Source organism: Squalius cephalus, assembly GCF_949319135.1.
Source record: "Squalius cephalus genome assembly, chromosome: 12".
Lineage (NCBI taxonomy): Eukaryota > Metazoa > Chordata > Actinopteri > Cypriniformes > Leuciscidae > Squalius > Squalius cephalus.
In genome coordinates, this window is record NC_137133.1 from 8579066 (window position 1) to 8592393 (window position 13328).

The window sequence follows — 13328 nt, forward strand, 5'->3', positions numbered from 1 at the left end:
CGATAAAAATAAAAAAATTAACGAATTAAATCACATATTTTTCTGTAATTAATCGCGATTAATCGCACCTAACATTAAAGTTTTTAATATATTTTTATGTTGTAATACTTTTGCGTTATGTTGTAATCCAAAATAATGTAGAAACAACAGTATATTTGAAATATTTGTTTTATTTACTAAGCACTATGAATGAAGGCCAGTATCACTCAATTTTTCTCAATATTAGAAATGAATTAGGCCTATAGCCACTCAACATTACAGTATAATTGAAAGCTATCAACTTTAACATTTAATAGGCTTTAAAAATATAACAAATTTGAATTTAAGTGACCTTAAAACAATCTTCACATAAACCCATTGTAATACTAATAAATGTCACATTTAGATGTGCCTTTAATATATTCGGGTTCAACACTAAGGTTTTTTTTCCAGGAGGGACGGTTTTAGAGTTTTACCTTCCCTGCTAAAATGCACAAAAAAAGTTATTGTTTTCGTTGTTTTTGACTCATGTAACCTTGTAAACAGTGCTTTAAGATTTTCAGGTAGGTCTAACAGGTAGATTGTGGATTCATACAGAAATTTAATAAAGTTATCAAACACTTCACAGTCTTCACTGCAGAAATTATAAATTAAATATAGATGAATTCTTATTGAAGCACAGTGAGTGATTTTGATTGATAAATCTTTGATGAACATTTATCACATACAGCAGTCGGTTTATTAGACTGCTGTCACTTAAAGACACGGATCTGACACATCCTATTTTCTCACGACTCTTTGCGTTCATTTAACACTCTTTGACTCATTTAAGACTCCGCTTATGAGGATACTTGACAAAACAGGAATTCTGGCATAATTTTGTGTGTTTTTGTCCATTGAAAGAGAACTCAATGCAGCTTTCTGTGCGCCAGTAAAGATTTGAGTTCTCTTTTGCATCTTATGGCGCTTGAATGGTTTAATAGCACTTGAATGAATGGTAGCGTGATCAAAGGACGACAGAAAAAAACAAAACAATGCAGCATTAATTGCGTTAAATATTTTTAACGGGTTAAATTGAATTTTTTTTTTCCCCGCAATACCTTACAGCATTTAATTGACATAAACATATACATGTCTTACTGCATATTTCATTTAAATAAATAGCTAACAGCATTGCTAATTGACACTGTATATTATAAACATACCTTATTATACCAAGCTGTCACAACTAACTTCTCCTCATATTCCCTCAGTTTGGCCTGTTCACACTCCCGCTGGGTAAATATTGCACAAGAACAGACATGAGTAAAGGAACAACAAACTGGAAAGAATGACATTGCGAATGAGAAACTAAACCTGAAATTGCTGGACATGAATAACATAATAAAGCATTTTGTAAGAAGAGATGGCTTCTCTACCTCCAGAGCATTGATCCTCTTGTCTTTCTCAGAGAGCTGCGCTTTCAGTAACTGGATCTCAGCTGAGGCTGGGTTTAGCTTGGGATCCAGAGCTCGAATCACCTTAAAGAACGCACAATATGATGTATTTAAAAATTGGAAGATGTAAATCTTTTAAAAAAATTCCAAATTATGCAAGAAAGCATACTATATTGTGCGATTAAAATTGTAGTTAATTGATATGCAAAAAAATTACAGAATGTCAAATACATTTTAATTGGTTCCTCCTAATTGAACATAATTCAATAACATGAAAATATTGAGGACTTAAAAATGACTACAAAATTGTAACATGCAAGAGCACAAGTCATTCAGTACTAGCAAAATAAGCCACGTATTTGAGAGCTGAAGTTAATGTAACTACATCACGCGCTTTCTCCAGGTACATCTTGTATCGATCCTCCATCGCCCTCATGTCCTCATCTTTCTTCTTCAGCGCAGCCGCCAGCTCGTCCATTTTCACACCTGAAAGTGACATTTATCTCTATGACTGAGAGGTATTTTAAAGTTGAAAGGATTTGATGTCTGACTCAAAGAGGATCATAATGTCACTCTGGACATCAAGGTTTGAGTGAGTGAGTGTGACTCATTCTTGTCTATGAAGTCATGAAAGGCAATTTGGTGTCAAATATAGGGTCAGATCAAAATTTGGAAGCTAACTGGTTTGGGTAGCGTCTGGCTGAAGGTCCTCCAACAGCTCTTTCTTCTTCATGATTTCATCTTGCGCCTCATTCAGTTGCACCCTGGTAAAAAAAATCAGCTTCAGAAGGTGCATAAGACGCTCAAATCAAATAAAAAATCTGATCAAATGTCTAAACTTACATATGAGCATCCAGCTTCCTCTTCAGATGAGACTGTATGAAAGGAAACAAGCAATGTGACTTTTAAATGAAAAGTCACTACCACCAGAAATGTAAAAGCATACTGTACATAAAACAAATGAAAGACCAGGACTGCGACTGTGTTTCCCAAAAGCATCGTAAGCCTAAGTAGAATGAAAAACCAATGGTCTCTACGATCAACTTAGCTCTCTATGCTTTTGAGAAACACAGCCCAGATGATTTAGCAAAGTGCATGTTTATGTAGCACTGACCAGCACCACCAAGAGGCCTAAACACACACTTACATCGTCAGGTTTGGCTCCCTGTGTCTGCAAGGCCTTCTGCAGATCCTCTACCTGCTGCTGCAGCTCGCTGATTCTTTCACTGTTCAACCTTAATACGCAGAAAACAATACACAAGGCTTTTACAGATTGACTGAAACTGACTAAATGAAAATATACCCATTAAATCAACATAAAATCAATTAAACTTGCTATTTAAAACTAGGGCACTCGTTTTTAACACAACGTGTCGAGTTAAAAATGGTACAACTTTTAAAAATGCATTCTGAATGTACAGTATGGTTTCTATTTGATGTATTATGCCAATCTGTACCTTTTCTCAGTGTCCAGTTGACTCCGTCCACGCCGGGCCTCCTCCAGCTGCACCTGAAGTTCAGTTATGCGCTCGTTCTCAGACTCCTCCTTCTGCAGCCGCAACATCTTGTTCTCATGCTGCAGACGGATGAACTTCTCCCTGGAGAAGCAGATACAGTATACGCATTAACATATAGGTGTCCTAAATTTTTAATGCATAAAAGATGTATGTGAATCACAAAGACAAATACTAGTCTTCCTAATGACCGTGTTTCCAGTGTGATGTTATAAACAGTGGTAATAACAGCCATTTAAAAGTCTTTCTCTTCACTCGTTATTTGCTTTTTGCACAAAATTAAGTTAAATGAACAAAAAACGCTGCTTTGAAACGATATGTATTGTGAAAAGCTCTATTCAAATAAATGTGAATTGAATTACGCTCTTTTGAACTTTCTAGTCATCAAAAAATGCTAAAAAACTGTGCATAATAGCTTCCACTAAAATAGCCGCACAACTGTTTTCAATATTGATAATAATAAGAAATGTTTCTTAAAAGCACCAAATCAGCATATTAGAATGATTTCTGAAGGATCATGTGACACTGAAGACTGGAGTAATGATGCTGGAAATTCAGCTTTGCCATCACAGGAAAAAAATTCAAATAGAAAACAGTTATGTGCGATGATTTACCTCATACATGCATCATACCTGTACTCAATGGGCAACATCTCAGCTGCTAGGTTATCATGGCTTGGGCTTCCTGTTTGATATTTTTCTGTGAAGTGTGAAATAAGAACAAGTTCAAATTTCATACTATCTGCAAAACTAAATTTTAAGTTTGGGTTTACTGAGCTGTGAAGTGACCCAAACAGATCACTGAAATCGCTAGGTTCACGGCTGCACTGTGGTCAGAATACGAATGTAATAGGCTGTACTGCCTCTGAGCTGATTTGGTTGAATTTAAATTGCCTATGCCAAACAAATCCCTCCTTGAAGGAGTGGAAGAACTGTTATCGCACTCGGCAGAGCCTGTCCGTACCAATTCATGTCTGTGAGCGACCGTCTTCATTCAAATGGAATAATTTCCTAGTAGGACATTGCAACACTTCCAGGTGTGGTCTCTGCAGTCATACTGTACCTGCGAGTAATAGCTGGTCCTGTTGGGCCTGTGTGCATCGCAGTTCTTCAATGGTCTCTCTGAGAGTGTCCCGCTCAATGCTGATCCTCTGATGAAAAAAAGTTATCACAGAGTTTTTATTTCTGGTGCCGCTAGTGGCACAGAAATGACACACGTTAGCATTAAATCATCTAATGTACAGTGTTAGTTGTCTGAGCATGTGCATGTGAATGTGTCTGTCTACCTCTTTCTCCTTCAGTACAGCATCATATTTCTCCTGAAATTTCTTCATCTCAAAGGCCAGGTTATCAGCCCGACGGGACTCATCAGACAGTTTCTTGTGGAGCTCCTGACCCTGAAGTTACAGAAACAATGTAATGTTGATATATTACTTTCAAGTCTGAAGTTGTGTATGAACCTCTATGTATATTATATAAAATACTCCAATATGATTTTGGTCACTATTTCTACACTACTGTTAAATAGTGACTAAATAGTTACTATTAAAATTATCGGTTTTGAAAGAAGTCTCTTATGCTCACCAAGACTTAATTAAAAAATACAGAAAAAACAGTTATATTGTGAAACAAAAATAATTGTTGTTGAATTTAACATATTGAAATGTAATTTACTCCTGTGATGGCAAAGCTGAATTTTCAGCATCATTACGCCAGTCTTTAGTGTCACATGATCCTTCAGAAATCATTATAATATGCTGATTTGATGCTCAAGAAAAGTTTTAATTTCTTTCAAAAAAACAACAAACTGAACAGTAGTGTATATTCTGACAATTATTTAATGTCCAGGTAAAAAACACAAAAAAAAACCCACACATAAACAATGACAATAAACACTAAAATAAACCTGGTAACACTTTTATACGGTACCTGTCTCTTGTAAGTCTCTAGCTGAGCTCTAGCAGCATTGGCCTTGCGCAGCTCCTCTTCAAGGCTGACCGTGTTGTGCATGTAGGTCATATTCTTCTCCTCCAGAACTTTCACTTGCCGTCTGAGGTCACTTAGATCTTCTAACTTCTTCCTGTACGTCTCAACGGAAGCCTCTAGCTTCACTGCCCGGTCAGAGCAGCTCCTAAACAAACACAAATGAATCAAAGACCTCCCAAAACAGCCAAACAGAATACTGGCAAAGACTACATATGGAAACACGTACGACCCAGCACATACCTTAATATGTCTAACTCATCTTTAAGTGTTCGTGACTCCTCAGCCAAGCTGGTCAGTTCATCATTACGATGCTGAAGCTCCACTAGTTGTTTCTCCAGTTCTTCACAGTGGATGCGATAATCATCTTTGGCTGCCTCTAGTCTGGATATTACACACATTCATTGTGATTCATGGAGACATTCTACCCATGCTTGGTTCATTATTTAAATGTTTGTCTACTTATGCAACAACGACTATATTCAGAACAACAGCAGGTTAATATCAAGTACGTTTGAGATGATATTTGGCCAGTTAGTTTGGATATGTGAAGTTAGATGAAGCTGTACCTGAAGGTCTCCTCCTGAAGCTGCTCGAACTGTATTTGTAGCTGGCTGTGCTTCCTCCCTGATGGAGTGCTGGGGTCATCAAACGTATCAAGCTGATTGGCTCGATCAGTCAAGAGGTCATTTTCAGCCAGGAGGCTGTTCCTTTCCTCCTGCAGCATTGTCACCTGATCAAAGGGCAAAAAGGTCAAAACCAGGGCTTTCTTGGAAGCCTGATGTTTATTATGTCAAGGCATGAATGACCCACATACCATGGCATATTTGAATGTAGGATTGCATTTAGAGTTGTAGATTATGATGTACACTACTGTTCAAAAGTTTGGAGTCGGTAAGATCTTTTAATGTTTTTGAAAGAAGTCTCTAATGCTCATGAAGGCTGCATTTATTTGACAAATACATAAAATACAGTAATAACTTTAAATATTATATTATTTAAATATTAGATAAACCGTTATCTATTCTTGTGATGGCAATAATTAATTTTCAGCATCATTCAATCTTCGAAGCCACATGATCCTTCAGAAATCATTCTAATATGCTGATTTGGTGCAACATTCCTTTTGCTATTATCATAATATTTGTTTGTAGAAAACATTATACATTTTCACATTATAAATGTATTTACTGTGACTTTTGATCAATTTAACGCATCCTTTCTAAATAAAAAGTATTACTTTGTCAAAAAAACAACAACCTGTAAATAGCAGTGTATATATAGACCATGAAGTAAGGATTTTTTTTAATATAGTGTGAATTATGATTACATTTATTAACTAGGTTTACATTTTTAAAACCCTGTGCTGTTGAACTATTAACCCCCCCATAAAGAAAGAAAGAAAAACCACTAAAAACAAACAAAAATGTTCCTTTTACATAAACTCCAAATTGATGCAGTTTCAAATTGAATTGAAAATAATTAATTCAGCAAATAAAACAAATCCACTGTTAATGTTAGGAATGTTAAATGGCTTTTACTCTTCTTGTTTAAGAGTTCCCAAAATATAAAAACCACAGCAACCTGATAACCCATTCATTTTAGCACTGAACCCATGAGCTCTTTTTGCCCCACACACACACACACACACACACACACACACACACACACACACACACACACACACACACACACACACACACACACACAGTTTGCCAGTGGTTAGATTGGTTAGTTTTAGTTAGGCTAGGTTGCCATGCATTTGTTTATACTTACCTCTCATTGGTCATGGATACTTTTAACTCAATCTGTCAAGAATCAGCAACACATGAATTTCTAACCCATTTATGTGCGCAGGAAAGTTAACATGGCAGTACAAATCCAGCAACAATAAGTACCTTTAAATGTGTGTATATTTATATTTACCACAAATTCCAAAAAGGAAATACATACCTAAACATTTAATGAAAATGCTGTACATTACAGAATATTTAACCTCTTTGTTAAAGCTAAAAGCACATCAGCCTCCGCACAGACAAACCAAAAACACTTGAACTCAAAGGCAAAATCAGTTCATCCATGAAGGTGAACGAACAGAACAGCAGAAATGCTGTTCGCTGAGCTGACACTTACAGTCTGCAAACACAGACGCAAAAACATGCTGTCAATGCCTTTTTATAGGTATGCAGCTTATAAATATTTCTGCACCTGTGTACATATCTAAAACAAAGAGTTTATTTTCATTTTGGTTTCTATGCAAGCACCATTTTTGTCACAATCAATCTTTCATTAAATCAACTAAATTGAGCTGAATATTGGGGATGTCATTTTAAATAATAAAGATTGCATAACAGATTCGGTTATGCAATATGTATTGTAAAAAGAACTATATAAATAAATGTGACTTGACTTTTAACATCCCTAATATTATTGTTTCTTGTTAGATGCAAATGCTTTGACAATAAAGTAGTTGACAAACTGGAATCTCACCTGCATGTCGAGCTCCTGACAGCGCTGTGCCAACTCTTCTTTCTCTGCTATGACCTCAGTCAGATCCTCCAAGGCTTTCTTTAACTACCAAAAAAAATATCATTGAGAAAAATATTACAAGATACTATATTTAATAACAATACCAACACAGTTCTCGGATGGTATGATGTTATATGTCTGTATTTCTTACCTGGTGTTCAACATCTCCAAGAGGTTCTGTTCCTATCTGAGACATAGTCTCCTTGCTCATTAGCTGTAATCAATAAAAACCCCATCAGAATTCATTTTCATTCTTTATTAAGGTGAATTTATGGCCACATAAAAATATCTGAATAAAATGAAAGGCCTCTGACCTCTTGAATGGCAGTCATCACCACATGCTGTACAGATTCCTCCAAGGTCATGATTATCTGGATATACTCTGGACAAACAACAATCAAAAATTATGAAATATAGATATATCACAAGAAAAATAGCAGCATGTGGCTTTGAAACAGCATGAGGAAGAGTGAATAATTACAACATTTTAAATTCAACATGAAATCAAACTTGACAGTTCTTGTTTTTTAAGGAATATTGCAGTATTTATCACAAATGATTTATCTGTGCACATTATAATTATTATTATGCTTTAAACATATGCCCTCCCAATCTTTCACTAAAATAACTTCCCTTCCCTCTTGCAACTACATCTCTTCTCTTCTGTGTTTTTCGGGTATGGGCAGGACAATCTGATCACAGCAATAGTAAGCAACAACAATCAATTCCCAAAGGACAAAATCAAGTCCCACCATACATTTCTTCTTGTTTGAGAAACCATTTCACTCAGATATATAGCCTACGTCATAATAAAGAAGAAACGTTTATCGTAACTTCCGTTTCAGGTCGACCATGGCTGAGTTTAAGTCCTCGCTAACTTCCCTCCATCTCGTTCACTTGGAAGTACGTCATTGCTTACGTTGCAAGAGTGCCCACTACTGGCGGAACCCTTACAATGGGTTTAAATGGAACACCATAAGCCCTTGATCACTTGTGTGTACATTATGTGCGGGCACTGCGAGTTGCTGTTGTGACGTCACAATAATGTTGAGGTGTACATATGAGTAGACTCGCTCTCTCAGTCAAAACTGAGGGTTCAAGGGTCTGTCCTAATAAACTTCCCTAGTCCACTTGAAGAACACACTTCAAAATGGCGATGGGGATTCCCCCGAGGAGAAGTGTTTGATTGTATGTCTGTATGACTGAAGGTTTTTGGGTGATCTATCCCTTTTGCTACCTTGTTTCCTGTCACATTTGACTGCACACCCTAGGATGAGCTGTAGGAGGCGTCCCAGCTCTACTTGATCAGACTGCTCGATCACACGCACCAGGTCAGGCAGAGGAAAATCCGTGATCTGCTGAGCTAAAACCTGAACACAAAGGGATCAGATCACATAAAGGATTACACATACAAGAATTGATTCTTTATTAGAATGAATCTGATTGTATGGTCATTGTGCCTTTGCTAAAATTGAAAAAAAAAAAAACTGCAGGTTTTAAAATATCTGTAGCTCATACAGAATGTGCTATAATTAAACCACCCAACAATTACACACATTCATGTGACTGTCGGCATGGGTTAATAGTTAAATGAAAGGTTAATTCCTTGTTTTCATTTTAAAGTCTGACTAATGGCATGTTACAGCAGAAACAAGCATTTTAATGAACCAAACCTCTGTCAATTACCTCATTATAATAATCAATAATCATCTGCAGGACCTTTTTGAGGTTGTTCAGCTGTAAAATGAAGTGAAACAAAGACTTTAACTTTAACATATACTTGACATGTTCTCAAAATTAGATTTAAGCACCAAAATAAATGTACCTTGAGTCTTACATTATCTCCAACATCCTCTTTAATACGAGACAGCCAGCTCTCACTGAACCATGAAGGATCTCTGTAATTGAAAAATATTGATCAGTGCAGTTCAGTCTTATCTAATTCAGACACTTTCAGATGCTTTCATTCAGATCAGTCGGTAAAATCAAATCATGTATGTTTTGTCCCCATCCCATCCTGTTTTAATGCAATCAGAATTAAATCACACTCTCAGATTTTAAGAACAATATATGCTAAATTTCACTATAGCCTACTTGAAGCAATGTTTATTTAACAAAAAAATATATACATCAAAACCCAGGTAATATGACTCTCTGGACAACCAACAACCCAAAGTCATAAAATATTCAAACACTGACAAGCTGAGATATAAATCAGTAATGCTGACCTGGAAAGAACTAATTTGATTTAGTAGAGCAAGAAGGGAAAAGGAAGGTGGGAGGCAACTGAAAAGTGTAAAACACAGTCAAGTATGAATTAAATGAATGAGTCAAGGAAATACTGCAGCTCAACTGGTAGTACATGGCGCTAGCAATGGCAAAGTCATGGGTTCAATTACCAAGGAACACTCATACCAATCAAATACACAGAATGAAAGCAATATAAGTTGATTTGGACTAAAGCATCCGCCAATGAATAAATGTCAAGTAAATGTAAACACACTCACATCTGATGCAGAGCTTGAGACATGGCTGACCCTGAGGTCAGATCGTCCACGGTCTTACAGGGCGCTGCAGTTTTGAAGGTCTGCAGCTGAGGCCACACATACAAAGAAAGGAAACATGGGTATAGAGTACTAAGAATAAACAATGATAAACTACAGTGAGTATGTATTACTACAGGGGTTTCCAAACTTTTTTGTCAGCTGAACTGTAAAATATTTACTTGATGTACCCCCTGAGATTTATGTTTATATTTCAATAATTTAAGGACACATTATTTATATGCATAATAATAATTAAGATTTAATTATAACTATTATTATAGATTTCGGTTTTATATCAAATAATTGTGCAGCCCCATTAATTTATTTTGATGGTAACACTTTACAGTAAGGGTTTGTTTGTTAACATTAGTTAACTACATTAGTTAACATGAACTAACAATAAACAATACTTCTACAGCATTTATTAACATAAGTTAATGTTAAAGGGATAGTTCACCCAAAAATGAAAATTCTGTCATCATTTACTCTCCCTCAAGTTGTTCCAAACCTGTATGACTTTCTTTCTTCTGCTGAACACAAAAGAAGATATTTTGAAGAAAGCCGGTAACCAAACGACTGATGGACCCCATTGACTTCCATAGTAGGAAAAAAAAAATACTATGGATGTCAATGGGGACCAGCAACTGTTTAATTACCAACCTTCTTTAAAATATCTTCTTTTGTGTTTAGCAGAAGAAAGGAAATCATACAGGTTTGGAACAACTTGAGGGAGAGTAAATGATGACAGAATTTTCATTTTTGGGTGAACTATGCCTTTAAATTCTACATTTACTAATACATTATTAAAATCTAAATTGTATCTATTCACATTTACTATGCACTGTCAACTAACATGAACAATCATATTTTTAATAAGTAACATTAACAAAGGTTAATAAACGCAACATATACTCCCACTAAAAGAATACAATGATGTAAACATTAACAAAATGCTCCATTATGTAGTTAATGTTTATATTTGGGTCAATGACATGACATGCATATTTTTGTGTCCAAGTACATTATTTCCTTTTACAATAATTTGATAAATTCATGACATACAGTATATCACTTTAGTCAATAAAACCTATTTAGTTTGAATTTTTAGTACATTTAAATAATACATATTATTTTATGTTTTGTTATCTTAAACCTCCAACATTTTAGGAGGTGCAACTGTCCGAACAAATGAACAGACTAAGAAAACAATTTAAAATGGTGTCTTAATAATAACATTTTTAAAACTAAATACTATGGCAATATTTTATGTTTGAAACCTTTCATATAAACAAATTTGATAAATATCAGTAGTTTTAAAGCTGTTGAGATAATACAAAAACTTGTCCAGCAATTGGTATATTCTCAAATGTCAGGGTGGCACAACTGCAAACATGGCTCTTTTATTATAAATTGACATGGTAATGAAAGTAATGCATCATCCAGAGGACCCCAACTGATCCTTGTGGCAGAGTGAAAAGGTTTGCAGATCTCTCTCAAATACTGGTAAAAACTGCTAATTTCAAGAATGGGTAGGTTGGCACACTTTCCATGTCAGGTGGTACAACTACAGTACATACAACTATTTGTAAAAATAGAAGTCTTTATTTTATTTTAAACACGTTATTTAACAACTGAATCTTATTTAAACACATTGTTCATGACTCAAATATTTAATCAGTTTTAAAAAGATTTTTGAACAAAAAACACAATTTAGGCAAATTTGGGTGTGCAGTTCTGACTAAAGCATTAGATATCACTATATAAATGTCATTCTGAGATACTAGCAAACAAATATTGCATTTAAAATGTGCCATACATTCAGGTAACCTAACCATTATAAGCACAGATATGCCATTCATTGCAGCAGAATGAATGAAAATACAGAGACACCTCAGGTTTAGAGATTATGATCTAGGAAAGATAGTGGTCTTTTGAACCTTATAAGTCTTTTTGAGAACTATTTAGAGGGGCCCTGGTGCAGACCCAATGTAAACACAGCCATGGACCAGGGCAAAATATAGAGAATCGCAAGCACGCGCCGTACGCGATCATAAGCCGCAGTCAACAATCAAAGCGACATCATATTAAACTGAGACTGGGAATATCTCATTGCATAAGAGACATTCCACAAATGCTCTAGCTAACCAGATTAGACACCTAAATCGGATGAGGAATGAGTTGGCTGTGCTGTGACTGTTTGTGTTGTTACATGTTTAACCGCATTCTGAGTCTAGTTTGTCGTTTTGATTATTAGCCTATTTTTTATATTGTCGCGTGCTGGACGGGTGCCGCGTGGAGAAATGAGCGCATTTGTAAATGTTGTAATGATGCACCGCAGACCCCGTTTGGTTTACATGAGGTGTACATCGAAATGTCTTATTTCCGGTATTTTTGGACCATGGATCCAGAAAGAAAGACTACCTGCGACAGGAAACTTAACGCTATCGTCATGGCTCTGATCGCAGATAGGATACATAAACGATTCCTGCTTCTGGTGATCGTCAAGCTACACTAAAAGACAGGATCTTACCCAAACAATCAGGCTCTCGCATAGCGTTTTATTTAAATCCATCTCTCGTCTGTGCTATCGGGCAAATATTTCCGTCCACCTGTCAACAATGCGCTTCCCTTTCCCACCTGCGAGTGTATTTGCCTAGCGCTCTCCAGCGCTACGTTCACGTCAATTGCGTCTACGCACAAATTGATACGTAAAGGCTTCCTGAATGCACGCCGCTGACACAGCGCGTGATGCGTTGATAAGGATTGGGGATTGATGGGATCAAGAGCGCAACAGCAAGAAATAAAACACCAATGGTGTGTTGAGTTCAGGACACCGTGCAGCCAATCTAAATAGAGATCTGAGAAGATTGGCAGAGCAGTGAACATGGCTTTTCTGGTGTAATAGTTGGTTTCCACACTCTAGAAAAAGAATATGGGCACCTAAGTAGGCTACTAAATGTGAAATAGTCTACAGTGTGTTATAAAATTCAAATTCATCAACAAAAACTTAAAATGAACCAGATTCACCTATAAGCACTTTAAAACATTTAAGATTTAAATTTCTCTCACATTATAGAAATATAGGATAATAAACCATCTTGGACCAGCAACAAACCAGCTGACAAAACATGTTAAGGTTGTCAATATGAAATAGTTTGTATTCCATGCAGAATGTCCAGATTTCACTATTATCTCAGACCAGCTAGAAATCTGTTCCAAAACAAATTCATCAGCTTAACCTGGATTTAACTGAGTTTAAATATTTATTATATCATTAAAGGAAAATATCTTCATTTTTCCAATGTGTATTTTATTTGACTTATTTTACACTTAGCACTGCAT

The 13328-nt window shown here is 35.9% G+C and overlaps 1 protein-coding gene across 2 annotated transcripts in view; it reads right to left on the minus strand.

Annotated features, from left to right (window-relative positions):
• hook1 (hook microtubule-tethering protein 1) overlaps nt 1-12657 on the minus strand; it is a 15240-nt gene extending 2583 nt beyond the window's left edge. Inside the window, exons 1-21 of one of the 2 annotated variants that reach the window (XM_079888634.1) lie at nt 12517-12657; nt 9948-10033; nt 9278-9338; nt 9127-9177; nt 8678-8810; nt 7755-7822; nt 7592-7654; nt 7402-7485; nt 5481-5644; nt 5155-5295; nt 4858-5059; nt 4215-4325; nt 3992-4079; nt 3562-3628; nt 2873-3013; nt 2563-2650; nt 2259-2290; nt 2097-2179; nt 1801-1901; nt 1398-1499; nt 1185-1253 (exon numbers count right to left, since the gene is read on the minus strand). In XM_079888634.1, coding sequence (XP_079744760.1) covers nt 1185-1253; nt 1398-1499; nt 1801-1901; nt 2097-2179; nt 2259-2290; nt 2563-2650; nt 2873-3013; nt 3562-3628; nt 3992-4079; nt 4215-4325; nt 4858-5059; nt 5155-5295; nt 5481-5644; nt 7402-7485; nt 7592-7654; nt 7755-7822; nt 8678-8810; nt 9127-9177; nt 9278-9338; nt 9948-10033; nt 12517-12558 — 1977 coding nt within the window. In that variant the 5' untranslated portion in view covers nt 12559-12657. Of the gene's footprint in view, nt 1-1184; nt 1254-1397; nt 1500-1800; nt 1902-2096; nt 2180-2258; nt 2291-2562; nt 2651-2872; nt 3014-3561; nt 3629-3991; nt 4080-4214; nt 4326-4857; nt 5060-5154; nt 5296-5480; nt 5645-7401; nt 7486-7591; nt 7655-7754; nt 7823-8677; nt 8811-9126; nt 9178-9265; nt 9339-9947; nt 10034-12516 lie in introns of both variants that reach the window. The other variant, XM_079888633.1, reaches the window with a different exon arrangement.
• Nucleotides 12658-13328: the final 671 nt, after the last annotated feature.